General features: G+C 45.3%; 2 protein-coding genes across 6 annotated transcripts; one reads left to right on the forward strand and one right to left on the reverse strand.

Annotated features, from left to right (window-relative positions):
* The first annotated feature begins 634 nt into the window (after positions 1-634).
* Positions 635-6,199, forward strand: LOC311162598 (uncharacterized protein C19orf44). Of its 4 annotated transcripts, XM_084221011.1 has the most exons (8): positions 635-763; positions 1,204-1,788; positions 2,075-2,426; positions 2,987-3,063; positions 3,146-3,602; positions 4,641-4,736; positions 4,857-5,023; positions 5,403-6,199. In XM_084221011.1, the coding sequence occupies exons 1-8, from the start codon at positions 725-727 to the stop codon at positions 5,481-5,483; spliced, it is 1,854 nt and encodes a 617-aa protein (XP_084077137.1). In that variant the 5' UTR covers positions 635-724; the 3' UTR covers positions 5,484-6,199. The 4 variants fall into 4 exon arrangements, with proteins under 4 accessions (XP_084077137.1, XP_084077140.1, XP_084077138.1 ...); XM_084221014.1 differs by lacking the exon at positions 4,857-5,023 and having other exon boundaries at positions 4,615-4,736; XM_084221012.1 differs by lacking the exon at positions 4,857-5,023.
* A 248-nt stretch (positions 6,200-6,447) lies between these two features.
* Positions 6,448-17,742, reverse strand: CHERP (calcium homeostasis endoplasmic reticulum protein; the record flags this gene model as incomplete). Of its 2 annotated transcripts, XM_084221121.1 has the most annotated exons (18): positions 17,667-17,742; positions 17,404-17,577; positions 16,602-16,783; positions 15,686-15,823; positions 15,307-15,458; positions 14,838-14,949; positions 14,385-14,474; positions 13,544-13,778; positions 13,031-13,209; positions 12,222-12,618; positions 10,912-11,150; positions 10,028-10,161; positions 9,669-9,755; positions 9,054-9,203; positions 8,824-8,940; positions 8,211-8,305; positions 7,490-7,675; positions 6,448-7,154 (listed from the first exon to the last, which is right to left on the reverse strand). In XM_084221121.1, exons 1-18 carry the CDS (start codon positions 17,689-17,691, stop codon positions 7,150-7,152), a joined length of 2,697 nt encoding a protein of 898 aa, XP_084077247.1. In that variant the 5' UTR covers positions 17,692-17,742. The 2 variants fall into 2 exon arrangements, with proteins under 2 accessions (XP_084077247.1, XP_084077246.1); XM_084221120.1 differs by lacking the exon at positions 6,448-7,154 and having other exon boundaries at positions 7,482-7,675.
* Positions 17,743-26,792: the final 9,050 nt, after the last annotated feature.

Genomic DNA, 26,792 nt, shown 5'->3' on the forward strand with positions numbered 1-26,792 from the left:
CTGGAATTTTAATCAAAAAATATAATTGGAGTATATAGCTGTGCATATCTGTCAGCCAGGGTTTTAGAGATAGCAAGGGAAAGTTTTTAAGAACCTTAAACTCAAGTCTTAGGAACTGGCTTAGAGCAGAATGGTATCACTAGAAAGTATAAGAAAACTAATCCAGAAAAACAAAAAACTAGGCAAAATAAAAATTATCCATGGCATAAGTTCAATAGCTATATAATTGTATTACAAATATATAATGATGTTAGATACCTTATGCCAAATTTCACTGTTACACGCTGAGCAAAAGTTTCACCAAGTCCCTGGAAATGACACACGAGTACAAAGGGCAGGTAATAACCTACAATATGTTGTTTCAGTGAGGGGTCTTAACGCAAATTCTGCGGAACAACGGGATTAATTCCCAATTCTCTCCAATAATTAGCACATCGCGGGTTTGTAAACATTCTCATTTATTGACCCCGATGCATGTTGGGGCTTGTAGTCGGGGCACCGGCTGCCGGTGGCTGTAAACCTGCTCGTGAATAGCTGGCGGCGCCGAATCACTGCGCGGAGCCAATGAGGGGGCGGGATATTGGGGAGTCGCGGGCTCCACGAGCCGGCCGCGCACCGCCCGCCCTGGCCCGGCCCAGAGAAGTCTCGGCCGCCTCGCGCTCGGCGGACGCTATTCCGCCCCGTGCCGTCCGTCCTGCGCCGTTCGGCTCTTGTCCCGTCCCGGATGGCCGCGATCTCTCGGGCACCCGCGGGCCGAGGGCAGGTGAGGCACGGGCGCCTTGTCTCAGTCTGTACCTAGGCAGCCTCGGCGCGGGCCAGTGTTTGCGTCTTGTGTGGGGAGGGATCTCTACAAGCCCCTTCCTATTACTCCCTACAGGAGGGTGCAGCCAGGTAGTGACCAGCTCCGCTCCTGGGAACCAGCGACAGGACCAGGGGCCACAGTCCCACAGACAGGACCACAGTCTTAAGCTGTGACAGGGGTGTTTTAGGTTGGACATCAGAAAGGATTTCTTCACAAAAAGGGTCGTTGGACATGAAAGGGCTGCTCGTGGAGTCACCATCCCTGGAGATGTTTAAGGAAAGTCTGGAAGTGGCACTCAGTGCTTTGGTCTGGTTAACAACTTGGGGATCAGGATCAGTCACAAGATGGACTCGATGTTGTCAGGTCTTTCCTAAGGTCAGTTACTCTGTGATTCTTGGCAGGGCCACAGCCATGTATCCTTCAAGACCAGCGCCCGTGGTGACCTAACGTTGGTGGACGCAGAGCTGGAGAACGCTGGAAGAACTCCGTCCCACCACGGCAGGTTCCTGAAGGTGTGCGATGGAAACGCTGGTGGGATGCAGCGGTGCCCGAGGCCAGGAAGCACCGTGCGGGCATGGAGCAGCCGTGCAGCCCTGAGCACTTCGGGCAGCGCTGCCCATACGCGGCTAAGCTCAGTCCTGAATAAAGTGGCACAACTAGAAAGCAAAATCATGGGTCAAAAAAAGCACCTGGAATTGCAGAACACTGACTCGAGCCTGAAGCCTTTGGCTGAGGAGTGCACCTCATCTGCCTCTGGGCATGAAGGTAGTGCCAGGGGCAGGAGGTACTGGAAGAATTATGGTACCACCAGTGGGAATGGGACCCGCAGGGATGCCTGTTCTGGGGAAGAGGAAAGCATGCAAAGCCCTAAAAGGAGTGTTATGGTTAAACAACAGCTTGATCTGGATAGTGATGAAGAGGAAATGAGAGAATTGATGGAGAGCTCTTTGGGGTTTTCCAGTGGAAGTGGGAATCAGAAGGTTCTGGTAAGTGATGCTCAGTAAGATAGAAAGGTAAATACAGACTTTGCTGGATTATATATTTTTATTAATGCTTTCATAATTGTTTTAATTGGTTGATTGCTTTTTATTTAGATAAAACTAGCAAGTAAATTTTAAATTTGCATTTGTGTCTTGCTCATGATAGGATTCAGGTTCACACCTTAACATTTTAAAATTACTCTATTTTACGCACAATGATTTGTTCTCCCTTTAGCAATCTACACGTAACAATGAAGTAACACATAAATCTCTTTTTTGTGTTCTTCAAAAGAGTAAGACTCCAGTTCCATCAGGAAAGGGTCCTCCACCTCGTAAAGAAGTTTCATCAGCAGAGTTATCTAAAGCATCTTCTCACAACAAAGACTCAGAGAAAAGTGTGTTTAGTAGAGTTAATTCACCAGCACCTTCACTCACCAGCAGAAACCTGTCAGGACATACCACAAGATCTCAACTGCTGTCATCTTTCATGAAAGACAGCACTGTAAAGCGTGCTCTGCCTAAAGCAGGCTACACCAAGCAAATCCAAGAATCCCTTGATAGTGACAGAAGTGAAATAAAGTCTTTAGATGAATTATTTTCTGAAGGAGCTGATGCAGAAGATCCATCCAGCTGCAGTTTAAAATGTAAGTTTTCTAAAATAATTTCTCAGTAGACTCAGTATCAATTGTACTGATAACCTCCTGATAAATTCTCTTAATAAACATGGTCAAATAGTCACTTTGAAAGGATTCACTGGTGAAATTTTACACAAACCGAGGCCTGATCAAAATAATTGTCTTGATCTGTTTATTTTTTCTAGTGTAATAGGTTTGTATTTTTCTTAGCTTTTGACTTAATGGGTTCATATTAATGATGCTGTCTTGGGTGACATTATGATGTTAAAACAATTAGAACATTTAAAGTAGTTCTCCTGTATCAGTGGCAATGTACCAATGGTTCAGAGTAAGAACAGCTGGAAATGAGGGGCAGCAAAAATCTCTTGAACTCAGGAATGTCAACTGATCAAAGGAAGAAATTTGAGGAGTTTCTGTGAAGTTAAAGAATTAGTGACTGATTGCTATTACTTTTTAGTACTGAACTAGGAAGGTAGTACTGATTTTTCCTCCCCACTTTACTCACTTACAGGAAAGGTGTACTGTAATTTTCATGCAAATTCTCATGCATAGGTGTCATTTGTTTCCAGACTTTGGACTGAATATCATGAGCCTTGATGATTTGGCACCAGATACTACCAGTAAGGCAACAGAATTAAAGCAGAAAGTAAGTAGAAATTCCCCACTAGCACATATTCCCAGTCTGCCTTTGGTGGAGTGTGGAGGTTCTAAAATAAATACTTTTACAGGGAAAAGACATTCAGTTTACTCAAGAATCAAACAAATATGTAAAAAAAGATACATTGCTGGTGGAAGAGGACCAGGCCGCTCTAAAAACGACCAGTGCAATAACCGTGAGTGATTCTTCTGAAGAGGAAGTTGAAAAATATGTCTCTGAAGCTGAAATCTCTGAACATTTAAGTGGAGTTTCCTCAGATTTCCCTCCACACAAACACGATTATCTTAATCAGAATGAGAGTACTCTTAATTCAGAATATTCTGAAGACTTTGAAAGGTCTCTGTCTGCAACAGACAGGGAATCTGTAGAGGGACATTCTGAGAGCTGCAGGTGTTCTGGAGCACACTCATCTTCAGGGTCATCCCCGTTAGTCACCCCAGGGCAGCACAGCCGGGGACACCAAGTGACCGTCACAGAAACTGCAGTGCAGACAGCAGAGCCTCCCTTCACCTACTGCTGGGCAAAGGGTGAGTTCAGCACTTACTGCCCTACTCAGGCAAGTTTTACACTTTCATATATGCCAGCCCAGTTAGCCTTGAGGGACTTCTTTGTGGATGTGACAGCCTGGTCAGAGAGCGAGAAAGCTAGATGAGTTTTCCCAGAATTGGCCTGGGAGACTTTAGGGAGCTGGAGATAAAGAATGATAACCAGTTATTAAAAACAACCTACAGGTGTTGTTTTTCCTATTGTCTGTTTTCTTGTTATTCTCAAAGATTGTTTATGAAAGGGCATATTCTTAATTAGCCAATCAGAACTAAATGACCAATCAAGTCCACCTGTATTGGAACAGTGAATAAAGATGAGCAGTCTGAAATAAATGAGCACTATATACCACTGAAGCTTTTGATGACTTTATATAATTTCTTACTAAACAGTAACACTTCTTCACTTCAGTGACAGCTTCCCCTCACTAGTGCTAAATAAAAAAATTTCTAAAGCCCAACACTTTATTCTGCTGTCTACAGAAAAGACTGGGATTGAATATCATAATTTTGTTTAAAAATACTCCCCATAGGACCTGAGGCTGGACGAGCAAGTGTTAGTGACAGAGCTCACAATAGCACAAGTAATACTCTCAAATGAAATTCAATATTCTGGTACCTTTACTATTTAAATAATAGCATTATTAGTGCTGGTATTAGTAGTGTTACTAAAGTGGTTGCTCATTCATAAAATTCTTTTGCATTGTAGTTCTCTCTTGGGAAAGCATTATTAGCCCCACGACAGGATCAGATATGAAAGCATTGAGTACAAAAGTCTTTTTTTTTCACTCTGTCTAGGATTAGAAAAGGCGCCTTCTGCAATGGTGTTATGAGCCTAAGAGTAAAGAAAACTGTGGAAATTGTATAACTATGTAAACATTTTTGGCTGATAGAATTCTCCTGTTGGGCTGTACTGTGGTTTTAGGGCAGCTGCTGTCCCAAGAAACTGTGGAAGAACCAAGCAGTAGCACTAAACCTTTCCCCTCTCCCCACCCAGTAATTCTGATGCTATCCTATGCACAGCAAACCCCGCTGCAGTGCTCGGCCCACCTGTTGGAACCACCTACCTCGATCCAGTGCCAATTGCCAGTCACGTGATCAGCATGGATGCAGTAGAAGGTACCAAAACCACATTTATTCTTCTTTTTCACTGTTTTCTGCACCTGAGCCCGGCTTGGTTTGCTCAGCCCTTGCTGCCAGCTGTGCCTCACCGCAGTGCACCCTGTCCCTTTCTCACAGCCCTGACTGCGTACAGCCCCTCTGTTCTTGTCTTACACGCCATGTGCAAGCAGCACCTGATGCTGACCCAGCAGTTTGTTGAGAACGTTCATCACCTTCACACAGCCCTCGTAGAGTCATTAGAGCATGAGAAGTTCCACTATCATACCCTGGAAGAGGCTAAAGAGGTATTTATAACAAACCAGAGACCGAGTGTGTATTCCTTTCCAAACGCTTGCGGTATTTACAGCAAACCTAGTTTCTCTGCATACAAGTAATTAATAATTATTATTAATAATTAATAATAGTAATAATTTAAAAGGAAAAAAAATAGACTGACGTCCTGCTGGAGGCCATAGTTTTTAAAGATTAAGGTTTCTGCTGTAGCATTTAGCTGTCCTCAAATGAGCAGGGATCATTCAGATGCTGCAACAGAAGGGTCACTTTCTGTTGCTAGTACAGAAACATGCAGGTATCTTTTAATGAAGATTAGTTGCTTTCTAGCATTTAATAAATAATAATATACATAATGAAGACATTAGCTGATTAACTTTTTTTTTTTTGCAGTACATCAAGAATCACAAATCCCCACCTCTAACAGTTGAGCAAGTGCTTGAAGAAATTCGGAAAGAGCCCAGGAGAAATTAACTGCTTGGACAGTTATTGAACTTCAGTGACATTTATATTCACAGCTTTAAGGCTGAAACAAGAAACCCTTCCAAGTTGCACAGATTAAAGGTTATAAACTGTATTGGAAGAATTCATACAAACTGCTACCTTAGTATAAATTAGTTAGTACAAGTTGCTAATTATTATATATAATTTACTTTTCTATACCTGAATGTTTTACTTGTGTACACAATACAGGGATACACACAGGAACCTTCAGCTAGAGTATGTCAGCAAAAGAGACATCAAGATAACACTGCTGTCTAATGGGACTGTGATAAGTCATCACAGGGCATACATTTATCCAGGGCATTGTGAGATCTGTGATCTCATCTATGATGGTGGTAGAAGTGAAAGTCTATACTATGGAAGATTTTGTACAGGACTGGCTTGCAAGTAAGGGACATAGCAGGGAGGATTAGCTGACAGAGAGCACGTATACAGGCCTGACAGTCATCAGTCAGTGTCCAATGGTAAAGCTGGGTCATCATGACCTTGCTGCAACATGAAGAGGTAGGAGGATAGTACCTTGCCTGAGTAGTGAGATCAGTTTCAATAGTTTACAATAAAAACCTAGAAGATTGTAGAAGTAGGTGTAACTGGATGATAAGTAAACTAACCAATCCTGAGCTCACCTTTTGCAATATGTATGAAGCTTATTAAGAAATGTATTTAACCTGCTGTATTCGCCTAATAAATCGAGACAAAGATGATCAAATGATGTCCGGTCTCCCTTCGTCCCGACACTATACTACAGCCCCTGAGAAATACAACCACAGCAGAAAATTACCATATCCTGACTTCAGTGCCATTATGCAAATGGCATTTCTGTATAATCAGCCTTGTCAGATTACAACAAACCCAAACACACGCTTGGGTGTGTTTATTAAGATAAATTCAAAACAAGGAAGCCTTACAGTCAAGCTTCAGGAAATCTCAGCTGCATTTTTATTTTAAAAAAAATTGTTTATTGGAAGGCAAAACGACAACATTCACAAGTTGGTAACATACAGGTGTTGTATGCTGATTCACAGACAGGTACAGTTCCACAACTACAGTAGATCTAGAACAAACTGATATTCCACCATATTAACTGAATGGTTTTAAGAGGGTTTTTGCTCTACAAACAAACAACTGGAAAAGGGAACTGCCACACAGACCTGGGGAGTGGAAATGCAGTGTAAGGGCCTAACAGCTCTAGCTGGTGGTCTCTGGAAACAATTACAAAAGGTTTGTTTCTTTTTTCATTTAGATTACAGCAAGTTTCCAAGAACATCTCATTCATAGAAATGTGTAGAGCAGAGAAAATTGATTCTCTTCTATTGAACTAATTAGCTTTTATTAAAGGGTATATACAAAAATATAAAAAGCTCAAAGACTGTGTTCCATTACAAAGCATCACCCATCCCTCAGAGTGCTGGGAAAGCTACCAGAGAACTGACCCTTGAGTCCTGCCCCGAGTGGCGGCTGCAGCAGCTGCTGGGCGGGGCCTGGAGGTGAGTGGAAGGTTCTGAAAGCTTGCACAGTGCTCAGAGGTCACCTGCACTGAGACTAGCTGCTTCATTCCCCATTTAGACATTAGGATACACTGCTCGTCATCAGTCTGACTTGATCCCAAGGCAGCACCCCTCCACTTCAAATAGAATTAACCTTTTGAGAGAAATAAACATACATTATTGAACATACAACCACATCACATAATGTCTGTTTTCCACAGGAATGAATGAGGCACAGTCCTGCACCAGGAACAGCTTGAGTGGGGTTTAAATCTAGTATAAAATAGGGAACTAATTAGAAAGTTTTGCAAGATAAATGGAAATTTTTAAACTTGCTGGATTAATCAGAGTACACATCCACTTACCTGTTGTTTTCCTGTATCACTTACATTAGAAAAAATTAAGAGCTACTGCTATTTTGATTTGGGTTTACAAAAATCACTTTCAAGTCCATAGAGGTTTCTAAATGGCTGAGAAACTTTCACTTACATTCATCCCTGGCCTTCATGCGCGCGATAAATGAGTAACTTTTATTTCTTCTGTAGTTTTCATAAGGGTCGTCCAATGCAACTCCCACTCCTTTGTACTGATCCCATTTGTCTCGGATATCACCTCCTTTAATTGGATCTTGAATGCCTTGCTCCTTGGCTCCCAATCCACCAGATCCACTCCATCCTGCAGCAAGAACACAACATTGCAATCTTTTCACTGTTTTTTTAATGACTACAATTGTGAAGACAAACACGGTTGTTTTGGAAACAACCAAAGACGGCATCAGTTTGATAAAGCAGGATGGGAACAGACAACCTGAAACAACACATGAACTGTCCCATTTATTTCACAAGCATTAATATGCAGAGATTCTAGGAGCTGACAGCAGCAGTATCCCTAAAAACTGTTAGAAGGATAAGAAGAAAGGCAGTGCAAGTCCAATCTGTCCAGTCAACCCTGCTGACCTGCACTGCAGGGAGATGAAATACTTCGGGTAGGGTCAGTTCTATCTGATGCCAAACTCACATCCCTGTCTTCTCTATCTTTCTCAGAAAGGCAACTATCATTGCTCCATATACTTACATCTCCGATATTATTGTGCTGACCTTGGAATGCCAAGAGATAATTCCTTATGAACATGCATTAATTAATTACATCTAAGACTTTGGTGTCTAATTTTGTTTCCTTACTTGTCTAAGATTCTAGAACAGCATCTTACCCATTTTCACAAGCATTTGATGGCCCTTATTTTCTTCTCCAAGTCTTGATTCTGGTATAGAAGGCCCAGAACTGGACCCCAAACCAGCAGAAGAACTAAGAAAATACAAACAACAAATTTAGAACTAGTGATACTATTCTGACACAAAACATGGTCAGTTCTATTCTGTTTCTATTCTGTTAAGCATTAACAACCAACAGAATTCTATCCACTCTACTAAGCTATTATTTACTACAGCCATCAGATTATGCAGTTATTGAGGTGCCAGAAACACATCACCTGCTTCTCAGCACAAGGGAAATCAAAGACTGTGCTCTTCCCAATGGAGCATAAAGAGAATTACTCCTGCTCCCAAGGAAGACATACACAGACTTCACAGTTTTGCAGTTTTCACTTCTGCATGCAGTTTTGGTAAAATAAAAAGCCACCACAATACAGTAATATTCTCTCTACAAGCCCACATAGCAGATAAATTTTTTCTAGATCTGCTCTCCATCATTTTTTCTGCTCTTTGATGAAATGCTCATTATCCTCTGGTAAGGAGGCAGTGCCCCTGCAGGTGCTCTGTTCAAACAGCCCAGGTAAAAGGAGACAGGACCAAAGCAGAGCTTACGGAGGAGTGGGGCTGCGAGAACGGGACCGGCGCCGCCTCCCCGGGGAGTATGATTTGGACCGAGACCGTGACCGAGACCGTGATCGGCTGTGTGAGGAGCGGGATCTGCTCCTGCTTCTGAAAAGGAGAGCAAACAAGTTACCAGAGCAACCCCAGTGGATCCTTTGGTCAGCCTCCAGGGTTGGGGTTTTCCCAGCCCCAGTTCCCAAGGTTCAGCCCCTGTGCCCTACCTGGACTGTGAGCGAGAATAGGATCGCGATCGAGAGCAAGAGCGAGAGCGTGATCTTGAGTAGGAGCCAGATGATTTGGAAGATCGTGAGTGAGACCGAGAAGATGAACGACCTCGGCTTTTGGACCGACTGCGAGATCGAGAGGGCCCACTGCACAAATGACCAGAGAAACTCCAGTAAGATTCCATGGAGAAGCCCAGAAACACAAATCTACTCCTGATCAAATTCAAATTACACACAAGCACTACTTCTGCAGTGAAAGCGAAAGCTTGTGTGAAAAACTCTTTCACAGAATCACAAAGCAATTTGGGTTGGAAGAGATCTTAAAGCTCATCCAGTTCCAACCCCTGCCATTGGGCAGGGACACCCTCCTCAAGACCAGGTTGCTGCAAGCCCTGTTTAACCTGGCCTTGGGCACTTCCAGGGATGGAACACCCACAGCTCGTCAGGGCAACCTGCGCCGTGTCCATTTTCTGCAGATTAGACAGAAATTCCAGCACATTGAAACTCACTATTCCATCAGCATGTTGCTGAACAGTCTTTCCCTCTGCATTTAGCCCAAGCACCTTCCAGATGAACAGCACAGAGCAGAAGGTGGCACACAGGAACTCTCACCTATTTCTCTTCTCTTGACCTTTCCTCCGCCTTGCTCTCATTTTAGCTCTGAAGAATTCGTACAGTCCGTTCTGCTCCCATCCTTCACTGCAACAAATCAACCACACAGAACCTACAGGTGTAAATTCCACTTCAGTTGTGACCATAAGGATTTTCACAGGATTTTGTACAGAAAAAAGGGTCTGGAAAAAACTGTATCACAAATCTCAGTATAAGATCAAACAGCAAGTGCAGCTGCAATATAACAAAGAGCATTAGGAGAACCAAGACACAGGCAAAAGAGAGGGAGGCACTTTGTGATTTGAGGGACCTTCTTAGAGCGTTTTCCTTACCATTTTATTGGCTACACCTACTCTTACCTGTTTCTAGGCCTGTCATGAGATGGTGGACTATAAAATGCCTCAACTGCAGCCAGAAGTCTCTCACTGGGGGGCATTGGAGGTGGAAGACGTATATCTTTAGGATCTAAAGGTTTATACTCGTGATCTTCAAGCTGCCGGAAACAAAACAAATTACATTTGTGTCATGTGTCAGGGTGGCCACCTGAAGAGTTAAATACAGATTTAGATGTGTAGAGATCTCAAATTTCAATACTGGATAAAAAATAATCTGGAAATAAGGATTCTGCAGACAAACCAATGCTTCCTCGTGATATCACTATTGTGAGTTCTCTTAGAAAAGCCTGCACTGCACAGGTTGAAGTATTAAGTGGGTCACCAGGTAGATGAAATGCAGATCTCATCCACCTTTGTGCTAATGTGTCTAGATGGAAGCCTGGCACAAAGTGGTGTATGAGAATAACACAAAGAGATGAAAGAGGATGATACAGGTGTGTTTCCTGTATCATTCTTGTATACATAACATTGATACTGTAAAACATCTTCAAGAGAATTCTGATTATGAAGAACTAGTACAGTGGCCCCATCAGATCTCTGGCCATCTGGAAATCACTGGGGATTTCCATTTCCTACAAAAAGGGGTCAGACTTTCAAGTATAAATTACTCGTTCACACTGTGAGTTCAACCAGCTTCCTCTAGCACACAACACATGAAAATCCTCACCATTTCCACTATCTGGTCCCCCAAACTACTCCTGCTCTTATACCCTAGGCAACTGGTTGTGGGATGAAAGGATTTGAAATCATACACATTGATATGGAACTGTCTCCAATAACAACAACAAGTTTTGGATCTTTTAATCCCACCAGTCTTGGTTTGAATCAGTCCCATAGCAAGCACTTACTTTGACAAGTGGAGCCATCAGGCCAGCAGGAAGATCGAAGTACGGAACATTTGGCACCAGGCTGGGATCATCATGGTTCATGTGAGGGGGCCCTTGGCGCCGCATGTGAGGGGGCTGCCCGTTAAATCCATGTGGGGGAGGCCCAAAATCAGGGTGCTGTGGCCCTCCCCAGGGAGGATGCTCGCTGATACCAGGATGAGGTAATCTGTGACCAGGATGATGATGAGGAGGTCCAATTTCTGCAGAGTGGGAGGGTTAAAATGTTTTATTTCACTATCAAAGAAAGAAGGCAATCAGAGATGTACTTCAATTACTGCATTTATCCTAAAACCCAATCTCAGCAGATCCAGCAAAGCACCAGAACTGAAGGACCAGAGGCTGGCTACAGGTTGACACTCAAGAACACCCTGCAGTGCATTTACCTCCCTGGCCACAGCAATCACTCTCTAGACAACAGGATAGTTCAGCCCCAAGCCACTGCTTCCTTTGGGACATACTGTGGCCAAATCCATTGGTTTTCAACCATTTTTGGACTTGGAAAATTGAGAAACTTTTAGGATTAACGTAGCAACTCCTACACAGAAACATAATCTATTTTCTAAATGACTTGTCACACAGAACCAGTGCTATCTTTGGCCTTCACACTGACAACGATCATTCCAAGTAACAGTAACTCCTGCAGGTGAAATGGAAACTACCTCTGGCCAGGCAAGCTGCACCAGGTTACACTCCCACACATTCTCGTGTTCCAACAAGAGAACAAACCCAATGAGGAGGAAGAACTGGAGGTAAGGATTGTTTCCACATACTACCAAGCCTCACACAACATTAAATGCAGAAAACTAGAGAGCCTGGCAGTCAAAATAAAAAGTAAGAACAAATGAGTGTATGCACAGGAACAAATCCTTTCAGCCTTCCTCTTAACTTCCTCCATCTACACAGGTCACAGCTCTCATCAGCCCTCACCTATGGCCTGATGTGTAGGTGATTAAATTTACAAGAGAATGCTGCCTCTCACCTTTGAACTTACTACTTTTCAAGCAAAGTAGTCGTAAAAGAGGTGCCTGAAGAGATGCTGACTTGAATCTGGACTACAATTTCTTATTCCTTAGAGAAGACTCAAAAAGGAAGGAAGCATCCAACTCTGTATGTGTTTCCTACTGAGTTCTTATCAGTAGCTTCCCAAACTCCTAAACTAAGCACTTCTTAGGAAAATCACAACAGTCCACCAAGGATAAACTATCATCCCAAATTTTGTAATGGCAATCAGCATTACAACATAAGAAAACCTGGCCTGGTACACACTTTACCTTGAGGAAAATCCCCCTGGGGGTAATCAAAACGATGAGGATAAGGAGGCCTTTCAAAGGGATGGCGAGGTGGAAAATCATCCTGCATGAAGCGAGGTGGAAAGCGGTTGAAATTATGCGGATGCGGGGGCTGGTTGAATTGGGGATGTTGCTGATGTGGAGGAAATGGGCCTCTGAAGTGAGGTGGCCGCTGCATTCGAAATGGAGGTTCCCTCTGACCCCCACCCCATGGAGGCTGTTCATGCTGGTTGTTCCATGGTGCTTCAAACTGGTTGTTCCATGAAGGATCAGGCTGGTTGTTCCAAGGTGTCTCTCGCTGGTTGTTCCAGCCTTGATCTCTCTGTTCATTCCACATTCCTTCATGGTTATTATTCCAGGGAGGACAGTGAGGTGGTCCCTGGAGGTGAAGTACAGAAGCCTGGTCATGAGGTTACAAGAATGAAGAACACAACAATATACCTTCTTAAGGAAATACAACCCATGCACAGATGAAAGAACATTTCAAATATGAGTCTGAATGACTGCAACTTCAGAAAAAAGATGGGCAAAGAGCAGACTGTTACTGAACCAAACAGCTCCTGTTCATAGGAATAGCATGATGGTCAACAAACCGAAACAGGATTAACATTTTGCCTTTAACTGCACTCAGAATGACAAAGCTTGGCATTGAAGTCTGGATTTATAACTTTCACAGCTTCTAACTTTCTAGCTTTTCACTGCACTTCCACAACCAAGGTGGTCATTCCCAACCTCCACAACCAAGACAGTCATTCTAAACCTCCACATCGGTTTTTAGAACTGTTTCTTACCTGTTGCTGACCCCACGGCGCAACAGGGTGAGGTTGGTCAAACCAGGGTGGTTTATTTGGGGGAATCTGATCATGAGATCCAGGCCCACGTGGTCCACCTGAGGCAGGATCCTGCACTCCAGACCCAGCTGTGTCATACTCTGTAGAACCAGCCAGAGGCAGCTGAGATTTACCATCATCTGGAACAATTCAGAGACTATCGTCAGCATCACAGTCACTTGCAGTTAATAAAGTATCAGCACACCAGGCTCCAGATCAATTCCTTCTGCAGAAATCTAATTACTGGGAGACAGGATTTCTGATCGATTTGACACTCATCTCTTTGGTTCTTTTTATACTCAAGCATCTGCTGCACCTGCTGCAAGGTTTTGAACAGATTCAAGCTTTTGCCTGAACCAAAAACCAAACCAGCAGTGCATTGTGCCTCATTATTAAAAAAGGAGCAGAAAACCAAAAAAAGTCCTAACATTGTCACCCAGTGATTTTTGCACAGGTCTCGGGTCAGCTCAGTACCTGCTTGTGTGACTGGAACGGATGGTGGAGCTGAGGCTGGGGCTGCTGTGGGGGCTTGAGGTGGGGGTGTTGATTTCACCTCGTTCTCTAGTGGGGGTATTTGGATCTGCTGCTGCTGCTGCTGCGTTAAACTATTCACAAACTCCTCGTGTTGAGTTTTCAGGTTCTGAATCTGCTGTTGGAAAGCCACTTGCACAGGCTGGACAACCGTTGCATATTCAGTAATCAAATTTGCCTGATAAAAGAAATTAAGAACAACAAGTGAACACTGAACCTATAATATCTACCTTATCCACTTGTTCCGAAGTCCCTGCATTGCCCTACATCCTCTCTCCCAAAAAACGCCTGAGGATGCAGGATAATGGTGGCAGAACCACCCAGTGTCATTACAAAGCTTTGTGGAGATTTCCAAATATTCTCTGCAGCCTGAAACCCACCATCTTTAGTACTGCCTTTCCAATACAGCTCAAATCGACAGCATTCATTATTAATAATAAAAAGGAAAAGTTCCTGCTGCCACTACAATTTTTATATTCAATGTATCCAATTTAAAGCCATGTTTTGCTTGTTTCCTTTTAACCAAACACTCCCTGCTATACAAGACACTGTCAAATATGTACAGGACTGTATCAGTCTGTATCCTGTATGCAGGGCCATTATAAGCAGCTGGATTATTGAATGTTTGAAATAACAAGGTTATATTTTACATTATTTTTTGTAATCCCTGGTAAGCAACTTCAAGGGAGTGGAGGGGAGACAAAAATTAACATTATAGTTGGAAAAGGAAAATAATTTTCAAATTGTTTGCATAAATAAGAAAATTGACATTTTTGTGGCTAACCTGGTACTGGCCAAGTCCAAGAGCTGGGCTTTGTAACTGCTGAATAATGGACTCATCAAAGTACCCATTTTTCTCCCATAGCTGAAGAAGCTGCATGAATAAGAGTAAAAGGATTTTAGAAATTATGAACAATCTAAGAAAAACTGAGCCACAGCATTTTTGTGTCTTTAGCTTTTCATAGGACCTAGAATTTTTCTGCTTATTTTTGAATGACTAAAGATCCAGATGCATTCATCACTGTGATAACTCTTAAATAAAGCCTAAGGACTTTGAAGTACTATTTTAAATGTGTACTAGAGCACCTCCTACAGTAGACTTTATGAAGACAATCAGACTAGAAAAATCTCAGTCACCTTCTTGCACCTGCCTATTTGCAAATTTACCAACCTAATTTGTGAATAGCACCAACCTAACAAAGCAGAAGTCACAGTTAAACCAAAACCAGATACTTACTCTGGCAATTTTCTGTTGCTTATCCTCCTCCACTGCTAGAAAACTGGTACAATAAATAGGAACAACCACCTTCTGTAAAGCAGCCAGAAGATCTCGTGCTTGCTTCCTCTGGCTTCAAGAAAGGAATGGGAAGAGTTATCTTTTTCACTATAATACTAAGTGCATTGGAATATACAATTCATCTCAACTTCTGCTATACTAAAAGTAGTGGAATCATGAAATAGAGAGTTCTCTCCCTAACAACTTTATTGTAAAATCTTGTCCGGAGGAAAAATACACAAAGTAGGTAAAATGGTTTTACCTAAATTTGATTACTAAAGCACTAGATCAAATCTATGGACATCTAAGGACAGCTGCTAAAAACAATTAATACGTTAAAAGTGACTAGTCAAACCAACACTGTATCTAGGAGAGAAACTTCATCAAATTAATCAAAACAGCAAACTGAAACCCAGAACTGAATTCTTACCAGTGATGCAAAACATCATTTATTAAGTAGATGAGGTGCAGGCGCAGCTCAAAGTGAGCTCCTTCCGCAGTTATCCGGTTCCGCAGGTGCCCAGCCATCAACTCACAGTGCGCAGGAGACTTGGCATTACTAAACATCCAGTTCTTGCCAGCCTTAGAAAAGCAAATTTTAAAGTATTTTAAGTCAGTCTAATGTGTTCCCACAATATAGGCTTCCTATAGTTCTGAAATAACTGCAGGAAGGGGAGTTTTCAGGTAACAGCTTTTGTCTTACCTGCCACACAACATAGATATAAAGCTATTGTTAATGTAGAGAGAATCTCAAAATTCAAATGAACCCACAGTGCCACCAAATCCCTGTGCAGATTCAGATCACTTACAGAGATTGCATCTTTTGTGCAAGTGTCAATTATTGGCTGCAACAAGTTGTCAAATTCATTCATATCTAACTGGGTTTCCTCCAAAACTTTTTGCATTTGTTGCTCGATTGCAAGGGCTACTGCTGATGTGACTTGTTCCTGATTAAAAAAAAAAAAACAAAAAAAAAGAAGGAGAAAAAAAAAAAAGAGAAAGAATTACACTATAGCCAAAATTCTTTTAAAGAATGAAGCTGCTGTATCCTTATCCCCCTGGGCTGAAGTGGCAATCTCAAGGACCAAAATCTTTTACAAGCACTGTGATTTCATGAAAATGTTTCAATTCTTTGGTTCTGAAAAGACTCTTCATATTTTTCTGGAGAAGTAGAAGTTTACTTCTACTTCTAAAATCTATCATGTAATAAAAAATAATTGCAAGAAGCTCTCAAACATAAGGAACATAACCAAGGCACAAGGAGCTCTTCAGTTTGATTTTCAGTAGCTCTAACAGTTGAACATCTCCTAGACAAATCAGCTAGTTGATAGCACACAGTTCCCCTCCAATCTAAGTTGGAATACTACAAACTGGAACATCTTGCAGTTCCCAGCAATCTGCAGCATCAAACCAAGGTTAAAGCAGTCACAATTTATTCCACTCTAAAACTAACGAGATTTTTCAAAGAGCAAATAGAAGGTTTTAATCACAGATCACTCATCCCATAATAATATAACCCATATGCAATTATAACCCAACCTACACATCAGATACATCCATTCTAGGGGAATGATGGCATTTGCCACACAACAAAAGGAAAGCAACATCCCTTCTCCTCACCTCCAGCTCTGCTCAGCAGCAAACCATCCTTTTCCCCTTCACTCCCAACTCCTACAGCCACTGACAGGCCAGGATACACCAGATGAGTGCTCATCTCAAACCAACCTGTCTCATAGCGAGGAGATGCTGCTCCTGCTGCTGCAGGTTCCACTGACTCTGCTGGATGAGCTCCTCCACAGATGGGGTGCCCTGAGGGGTTGGGATGGGTGCAGCCGGTGGGAGCGATGGCTGTGGCAGGGGCTGGAGCTGTGCGGAAGCCTCGATATCTTGGCTTTGCTTGCACAACACTATCAGACAGAGTAAACTTTGAAAGTAAACCTCCCAGAGAAACCTGCTACCACCAGCCCACGGGTGAAAATGGCACCAGTTCCAAACAGACCCTCACTCTGAGGGGGTGAGAGGGGTCTCCAGAGCTGCTTGGACAACGCTCTGACACTTGGTGGGATTCTTGGGGTGTCCTGTGCAGGGACAGGAGTTGGACTCGATGATCCTGACGGGTCCCTTCCAATTCAGCATATTCTATGATTCTACGGTTAACGCAAAATCACAGGTGGATGGTGCCAAAGAGGAGAGTCAGCAACTCCCTGTGCACTTCCAGAGGGACAACGCCAGGACAAGCCGAGTGAGTTCCGGCTCTCCAGGTGCCGAGCTCCGTCTCACCACGCTGCCCGTCCCTGCGACTCCCCCTGCCCGCCTCCAAACCCACAACCGGGGCCGTGAGGAGCCGTGGGCAGCGCTGAGCGAACTACCGGGAACCCCGAGCGCGGAAAGAGGCTGCAAACCGGTCCCGGCGGAGCAGGACGAGACCAGAAGAGACAAAAATGTCTCCGCCGGCCGACCCCGAGACCCCGCAGCCGGCGAGGGGGAGCCCCGAGCCGGCCCTGCCCGAGCCGCAGGCCCCACTCACGCTGCTGCTGCTCCAGGGCCAGCTTGTACTTGTAGTAGCCGTAGAAGTCGCCCCCGAAGAGGAAGGAGAATTTGGGGTTCTCCTTCTGCTTCTCCATCGTCATTTTCTCGAACTCGGGCCCGTTCCGCGCCACAAACTGCGCCAGCTTGTCGATGACATTCCGCAGCTCCTGGTCTGTAGGGAAGCAGCGCCGTCATCCCCCGCTCCCCTCCCATTCCCGCGGTCGCCCCCCGTTCCCCCCGAAGCCCCCGATCGCCCCTCACCTTCGGGCGGCAGCGGCATCTCCATGGCCGCGGGTCCCCGGCCCACTGGGCCGCGCCTCACTGCCCGCCGAACAGCCGCGACACCCGCGCGGCCGCGCTTTACGGCCCCGTAGCTGTGGAGACGGTGCGCGGCGGCGATGACGCGGGGTCGTCTGTCGCGGTCGGAGCGGCGTTATGGGAGGGAATGACAACAGTTAAATAACAAGGAAGCCGCTAAATTTTGGGGTTTGTCCCGTTTTTAGTCCTTTGAGGTAGGCATTAAAGGTACTTGAGATGGTATTTTATGTTCAGGCTTAAGTGTTTTGGTTTTTTTTTTAATTTATGTAAGAGGCTTGCAAGTAGTGAGTACTGTAGTATTCTACTAATGAGTTATAAAATAGCTAATTATTTTTCTCTACAAGGTCTTTCAAGGTTAAACTATCTAATTAAGAAATGCCACTTAAATTGTTTTCATTTTTAACTCAATAACTAATCACTCAAACTCCTCAGTTTTCTGTCTAATTACTAAATACTACTGAAACTCATGAAGGATTAGTTTCTGCCTTAAAGCATGTGTGTCAAGGCACAAGGCATCTTTTCACATTGCACTTGTGAAATGAAATATAATCTCATTTTCAGAATGAATAATGCAAAACAGTCTCCCATCAATTTTAGTAGCTCACCTGAGAGCCCTGAGACTATATTCTGTATATAGTGTCCCAGGTTTATTTCACTGATTTTAATTGCACTTGGAACCCTTTTGAGAGATCAAAACTTAATGTTCCAATGGAACACAAAAAGAAAAAAATTAACTGTACTAAATGTTGAGGTGTTGTAGAACTCTGGTTCTGTCATCTTTTAAAATAATCAATAATACAAGCAAGCACTGGACCTGAGTCAGGTCAGTTACTTTAACAGTAACATTCTGCTTGTGCTGTTACTCAGAAGTTGAACACTGCATTTAACCCGAGGCCGTAGAAAAAGCTTCCAAAATTGATTGATAGCACTGAGATTACAGGTGTTTAGTATGGAAGATTTTGTACAGGACTGGCTTGCAAGTAAGGGACATAGCAGGGAGGATTAGCTGACAGAGAGCATGTATACAGGCCTGACAGTCATCAGTCAGTGTCCAATGGTAAAGCTGGGTCATCGTGACCTTGCTGCAACATGAAGAGGTGGGAGGATAGTACCTTGCCAGAATAGTGAGATCAGTTTCAACAGTTTACAATAAAAACCTAGAAGATTGTAGAAGTAGGTGTAACTGGATGATAAGTAAACTAACCAATCCTGAGCTCAGCTTTTGCAATATGTATGAAGCTTATTAAGAAATGTATTTAACCTGGTGTATTTGCTTAATAAATCGAGACAAAGATGATCAAATGATGTCCGGTCTCCCTTCGTCCCGACAGTTTAGTTTAATTAGAAGTGTGTAACATCACAGGGTAGACAACTTAGAGATCAGAGTTTTAGAATACAGTTATATATAGAGAGAGAGAGAGCAAAATAAAAAAGAGACTGAGGGACAGGCGGTGCCTTGAGGGGCAAAGTGGGGGGTGCCTGAGGGTGACAGGTGAACCAGCCTTCACACCACCCCTAAGCTCACCCTAAAAACCACCCCTAGATGGGTGGAGAGTGCACCGTGGAGGTCAGGGGGCCAAGGGACAATGTCGAGGGGCTTGGGGTGACACACAGACATTGCGGGCTGAGGGGCAAAGAGGGGGGGGTTTGACAGTTGGAGAGCTCACACTTAGGGTTAGGGGTGCAAAGGACACAGGGTACCAGGTAGGGTTAGGGTACAGGTGCAGCAGCCCTCACCCCAGCCCTAAGCTCACCCTGAACAGCACCCCTAGGACCCCAGTTTGCCCCAGAGCAGCACAAGGCAGCGACCCTAATGCTGGGACAGCCCCAGAACACCCCCGGCAGCTGCAGGCTGTTGCCCCAATTAAAAGGTAGGGATGATGTTTGGACACTGGAGAGTTACAGGTAGGGGGTGAGCAGTTTTTTAAAGGTTTTTTTTCAGGGCTTTTAAAAGATATTTTAGGGTTTTTTTTGTGGGAGGAGTTTTTTAGGAATTCTCTGGGAATGCTTAAGATACATTTAGGGCTTTTTCAGGGCTTTAAAAAGTATTTTTTAGGGCATTTTAAGGGCTGTCTTATTACTAATTAGAATTGTTAGGGTTTTTTTTCTGGGTATTCCTGGGCATTTTTGGACTATTGAAACATTTTTAGGGCTTTTGGAGGACTGTTGAGGTTATGTGGAGGACTTTTTTAGGACTAGGGTATTTCTAGGGTTTTTGAGGGAATTTCTTAGGGATTTTTTTTGGGTCTTATCAGGGCATTTTAAAGATTTTAGGGGTATTCTTAGAGCTCTTTTAGGACTATTTAGGGATTTTTTTAAAGGTGTCATGTGTTACCTAGTGTGTCTTTGGAAGCCCTTGGATCAGATATCTCTGCCTTTTCCTCTCGAGGCCCTCACCACAAGCATCAGCCATCATCTCTAGCTTCTCAAATGCTCGCACTTCTCGGCACAATGCCGATATCATCTGTTCTTTTACCGTTGGGCTTGGCCGTGTCCGAGTCACATCTCAGCAGCATCGAGTCAGGTGTTTTTTGAGGCCTTGTTTCCACGCCTATCACCATCCATCCTTTCCAGCTGTGAGTTGTAACATTCAGGGTCTTATAAGATGGTACGATATGGAAAGCATTTTAAAGGTAGCATTGTCTCACAGGCATCTTGATCATCGTGACCAACACATCTTATACAGGTCCCTCTTGTCCAGTCTTTCCTTCTGCTCCTTAGACTAGCCTGCTCCATCCACTGTCACTTTAGCATCGGTCATCCCTTTTGCATCCTCTTGGTCCTTGCCATTGTTAATCTTGCCAGGAACTCTTCTCTCATCCTTATGTTACACTGTTTGTAACATAATGTGTTGTGTTTAATGTTCCCTTGTTTGTCACGTCCTGTCCTGTGTCACGGGTGTCTGCACATGTTTGCCTTTTTTGGAGGCTCCCGGGAACCACGTTCCCGAGGAGCGGTGGGAATGCGTGCCGGTGGTTAGCAGAGCGGCTGAGGTGTGAGCGAGGGTGGGTTTGTGTGTAAGCTGAAGGAAGTGTCTTTTTCTGTATGTGTGTGTGTTGTAGGGTTGTAACCTTGTTTGACTTTTGCCTTTCAGGTTTTTCAACTCATTTTAAAATTAAGAATAAAAAATCCCCAGCCTTTTTTTTTTTTTTTTCCCCCTGGCTGGGTTTTTTTTTCCTCGGTCCTGGCCGGTCTGCGAGGCGACGTTCATTGCAAAAGTTTGGGCGCGGACCGTCCAGGGACCGGGGTTTTCGTCAGGCAGGAGGACTTTTTGGAGGCTCCAGGGAACCACGTTCCCGAGGTCCAATGATTACTGGTGTCTAATTTAGCAGTTGTAATGAGAGCAACAGTGAGTTTGTGTGTAATCTGAGGGGACTGTTAAAGGCTGAGCGTTGTTTTCTGTGTGCCTTTGTTGTTCTGGGTTTTCTGTAACAATACATCATCATGTAATGAAAATATAAAAAAGGCTATTACATTGTGTAAATATGGGTTCTGTGTGGTATTGTTCTGTATTCTTCTGTATTTGCATTAGCTGCTGCATTTCCCTGTATTGCTGTCTACGTAAATTAGACCTTTTCCAGTGTGTGTATGGATTATATCTGTACTTGCATTTGTAGACACCATTTCCATGTGTTTTGCTGAAGTGTAAATAACAACATTTATTTAATTAAGTTCAATCAACCCTAATAAAGATAACCCCAACCCTCCCCCTACCCTGACCCTGGACCTCGTCTATCTTTGGTGTGTTTGTGTCACTTTCTTGCCCCGTTCCCCCCTTTTGCTCCTCCCTCTAGTCTTCTATTTCTAACTTAATTACCATCTGTGTCTAACCCTTTGTTCCTGTTCCCCACTCATTCTAACTCTGTGTCTCTGCTTGTGTCTTTCCTTCTTTCTGTTTGTCGCTGTCACTATTTGTCTCTGACTGTATTTATCTCTATCTTGTCTATACCTTGGACCTTTTTTCTTTTTCTCTGTAAAGGTAAGTCCTCTTTCTTCTTCTCCTATATGTGTTCCCCTCTTTTTGGATTGTCTGTTCTCTTCTTAATCTGTCTTTCACTCTAACCCTAATTACTTTATTTTCCCTCTAGCTCCTGTCTTTCTTCAGTCTCTCACTCTTTATTTCTTTTCCCCCTAGCTCCTCTCCCTTTTCAGTTTCACTCTCCTTTTCTTTTCTCTCTAACCTTTATCTTCCTTCAGTTCTTAAACTCACCTTTTCTTTTCACACCCCTCTCCTCCTTCAGTTTCTTTTCTGTCTCTGTCTTTTCTCTCTCTCTGTCCTGTCTCCTTTTTTTCTGTCTTCTATCCCTTCTCTCTCTGCCTTTCCCCCTCTCTCTGTCTTCTCTGTCTTCCCTCTTTTTGTTCTCTCTCTTCCTTCTCTGTCTTCTCTCTCTCCTGACTCTGTCTCTTTCCCCCTCACTCTCAGTCTCCTTTCCCCTCACTCTCTCTTTTCCCCTCCCAGTCTGTCTCTTCTCTTTTCACTCTCTGTCTCTTTTCTCTTTTCTCTTCACTCTTTGTCTCTTTTCTCTTTTCTCTTCACTCTCTGTCTCTTTTTCTCTTCACTCTGTCTCTTTTTCTCTTCACTCTCTCTTTTTCTCTTCACTCTCTGTCTCTCTTCTTTGTCTGTCTTTTCTGTCTTCTCTCTCTGTCCTCCCTCTCTTCTCTTTGTCTTCTTCTCACCCCTTTCCTTTCTCTATATTCTCTCTATCTCTCTATTTCTAACTTTCCTTTCTAGCTTTAGAATAAAAAAAGCAGCAGTTGGAATTTTCAGGCTCCGGGGGAGTAAAAAGAAAAAAAACAACAAAAAACCAGCACCCCATTTACTCCCCGAGAGCCTGAAAATTTTGACTGTATAGTTTTTCTTCTTTTTATATATAGTATAGAGGGTCCCCCTACCCAGCCCCTCCCACCCACACCCCATCCCACCTGGTGCTCATCAAGCACCATCACCAGCCCCCACCCCACCCCCTAACCCAGCTCCCCACACCCCTCCACCACCCCACCCTATCCCCTAACCTAGCTCCCCCTACCCGGTGCCCATCAGCTGCCACCACCAGCGCCCCCTGCTGTCCCACACACCACATTGCATGCACAGTACCCCGTGCACCGGACTCAAAGCGCCCCCTGCTGTCCTGCGTGCCGCATTGCACTCACAGAGCCACTCAATGACGTCAGAATAACGACACGTCCCAGGAAAGACCCCCAACACGAAGTCGTCCAGCCAGCTGCCAGACTGAAACACCGACAAAAAAACCCACGCCCTAAAAACAACATCCTGTGCCGCTGTTGGGTGCGGTTGCACTGGAATAGCACCACGTCAAACCGGAAGGCGCAGGAAGCAAGAAAAAAGCACCAGAAACAGAGGGAAAAAAACCCGACCCGGGCGCCGCCATTTTAAACCGGAAGCACGTGGTTTTTTGCCGGAACCGCCATTTTAAAACCGGAAGCACGTGTTTTTGCCGGGCGCCGCCATTTTTGAACCGAAAGCACGTGTTTTTTGGCGGGCGCCGCCATTTTAAACCGGAAGCACGTGTTTTTTGGCGGGCGCCGCCATTTTAAACCGGAAGCACGTGTTTTTTGGCGGGCGCCGCCATTTTAAACCGGAAGCACGTGTTTTTTTGGCGGGCGCCGCCATTTTAAACCGGAAGCACGTGTTTTTTTGGCGGGCGCCGCCATTTTAAACCGGAAGCACGTGTTTTTTGGCGGGCGCCGCCATTTTGGAACCGGAAGCACGTGTTTTTTTCGCGGGCGACGCCATTTTAAAACGGAAGCACGTGTTTTTTCGCGGGCGCCGCCATTTTGGAACCGGAAGCACGTGTTTTTTCGCGGGCGCCGCCATTTTAAACCGGAAGCACGTGTTTTTTGGCGGGCGCCGCCATTTTAAACCGGAAGCACGTGTTTTTTCGCGGGCGACGCCATTTTAAACCGGAAGCACGTGTTTTTTCGCGGGCGCCGCCATTTTTGAACCGGAAGCACGTGCATTTTGGCGGGCGCCGCCATTTTAAACCGGAAGCACGTGTTTTTTGGCGGGCGCCGCCATTTTAAACCGGAAGCACGTGTTTTTTTGCCGGCGCCGCCATTTTGGAACCAGAAGCACGTGTATTTTGGCGGGTGCCGCCATTTTAAACCGGAAGCACGTGTTTTTTCGCGGCCGCCGCCATTTTAAACCGGAAGCACGTGTTTTGTCGCGGGCGCCGCCATTTTTGAACCAGAAGCACGTGTTTTTTGATAGGTGCCGCCATTTTAAACCGGAAGCACATGTTTTTTAGCGGGCGCCGCCATTTTAAACCGGAAGCACGTGTTTTCTGGTGGGCGCCGCCATGTTAAACCGGAAGCACGTGTTTTTTGCGGGCGCTGCCATTTTAAATCGGAAGCACGTGGTTTTTTGCCGGCGCCGCCATTTTGAACCGGAAGCACGTGTTTATTGGCGGGCGCCGCCATTATAAACCGGAAGCACGTGTTTTTTCACGGGTGCCGCCATTTTGGAACCGGAAGCACGTGTTTTTATATGGGCGCCGCCATTTTGAACCGGAAGCACGTGTGTTTTTTTATGGGCGCCGCCATTTTGAACCGGAAGCACATGTTTTTTATGGGCGCCGCCATTTTGAACCGGAAGCATGTGTTTTTAGGGTTATTGTTAGGGTTAGGGTTATGGGGTAGGGTTCTGAAAACTAAAAAGCCCAGAGCTCCAGGAACACTGCAGCTGCAAAAGGCATCCCAAGGGCATCGCAAAACTGCCACAACATGGCCTCTTCAATGCCTTTAATTGTGGCACCTGCCTTAACCCTAGGCTGATTTGCTGCCCGGCCTAGGGTTAGGGTTAGGGTTCTGAAAACTAAAAAGCCCAGAGCTCCAGGAACACTGCAGCTGCAAAAGGCATCCCAAGGGCATCGCAAAACTGCCACAACATGGCCTCTGCGATGCCTTTAATTGTGGCACCTGCCTTAACCCTAGGCTGATTTGCTGCCTGGCCTAGGGTTAGGGGGTAGGGTTCTGAAAACTAAAAAGCCCAGAGCTCCAGGAACACTGCAGCTGCAAAAGGCATCCCAAGGGCATCGCAAAACTGCCACAACATGGCCTCTGCGATGCCTTTAATTGTGGCACCTGCCTTAACCCTAGGCTGATTTGCTGCCCGGCCTAGGGTTCGGGTTAGGTTTAGGGGGTAGGGTTCTGAAAACTAAAAAGCCCAGAGCTCCAGGAACACTGCAGCTGCAAAAGGCATCCCAAGGGCATCGCAAAACTGCCACAACATGGCCTCTGCGATGCCTTTAATTGTGGCACCTGCCTTAACCCTAGGCTGATTTGCTGCCCGGCCTAGGGTTAGGGTGGAGGGTGACACTGAGGGGCTGAGAGGGGGCATGAGGGGCAAAGGAGAGGGATTAAGGGTGACACACAGGAACTGAGGGGGGGCTGAGGGGCATGGCGGGGGCTTGAGGGTGACAGACAGGAGCTGAGGGGTGGCTTGAGGGGCAGAGGGAGGGCTAAAGGTGACACACAGGAGCTGAGGGGACATTTGAGGGGCAAAGTGGGGGCTCGAGGGTGACACACAGGGGCTGAGGGGCAGCTGAGAGGGGGCTTGAGGGGTAAAGGAGAGGGGCTAAGGGTGACACACAGGAGCTGAGAGGGGGATTGAGGGGCAAAGGGGGGGCTTGAGGGACAAAGGGGGGGCTCGAGGGTGACACACAGGAGCTGAGGGGCAAAAGGGGGGCTTGAGGGGCAAAGGAGAGGGATTCAGGGTGACACACAGGAGCTGAGAGGGGGCTTGAGGGGCAAAGGGGGGGCTCGAGGGTGACACACAGGAGCTGAGGGGCAAAAGGGGGGCTTGAGGGGCAAAGGAGAGGGATTCAGGGTGACACACAAGAGCTGAGAGGGGGCTTGAGGGGCAAAGGGGGGGCTTGGGGGTGACAGAGGCTGAGGGCTGGGGGGCAAAGGAGAGGGAATAAGGGTGACACAGAGGGGCTGAGAGGGGGCTTGAGGGGCAAATGGGGAGTGGCTAAGGGTGACATACCGGAGTCGAGGGGCAGCTAAGAGGGGGCTTGAGGGTGACAGACAGGAGCTGAGAGGGGGCTTGAGGGGCATGGGGCAGCTGGACGGTGACACCGAGGGGCTGAGAGGGGGCTGAAAGGCAAAGGAGAGGGAATAAGGGTGACACACAAGAGCTGAGAGGGGGCTGAGGGGCAAAGGGGGGGCTTGAGGGTGACACACAGGAGCTGAGGGGGGGCTGAGGGGCAAACGGGGGGCTTGAGAGTGGCAGAGGCTGGGAGCTGAGGGAGGAGCAGGGAGAAGGGACAGTGAGTGACACACAGAGATGCTGAGGGTGGCAGGGGCAGCTGGAGGGTGACACCAAGGGGCTGAGAGGGGGCTTGAGGGGTATGGGGGGGCTTGAGGGTGACACACAGGAGCTGAGAGCAGCTGAGAGGGGGCTGAGGGGCAAAGGAGAGGGGCTAAGGGTGACATACAGGAGCTGAGAGGGGGCTGAGGGGCAAAGGGGCAAAGGAGAGGGATTCAGGATGACTCACAGAAGCCAAGAGGGGCCCTGAAGGCCAGCATTTTAAGCATTTAAATGTGCATTTCAGGGCATTTCATTCTGTACCTTAGGACCAGATAACTCAGAGAAGGGTGAGCCTGGCATCTCCTTCACCCTTATACTGCCAAGGAGGCTTTTATTTATTTATTATTTTTGTTCACAATATGGATAAACCTAATTAGCAGTCCCATGGAGGCTTACACTATTTCACATCATTAACATTCTTCTCCTTCTCAGTAGTCATCAAGGCTATCTAGGCGACACCTGTAGGAATAATTATGTAAGTTAGCAGCAAATTACTTGATTCACCTAGCTGTGCTTCCTAAGCACAAAGTTTCATTTCTTACCGGTTTCCTGAAGTTTTATTTCTTACCAGTTTTCTTCCCCAAGTAGTTGTGGCAAAAAAGAAAGTGCTGTTATTTCTCTGAAGAGGTTTTTTTTTTTCTCTATCAAGCCCTTTATCCCCTGGAATCCAAGTCAGAGGAGCCAAACCAGCTGCAGCTGCTCTGAGGGCTTTTATACCCGGTGGGATTTGCCCCCTCCCT

Source organism: Fringilla coelebs, assembly GCF_963513975.1.
Source record: "Fringilla coelebs genome assembly, chromosome: 24".
In the NCBI taxonomy this organism is placed as follows: Eukaryota; Metazoa; Chordata; class Aves; order Passeriformes; family Fringillidae; genus Fringilla; species Fringilla coelebs.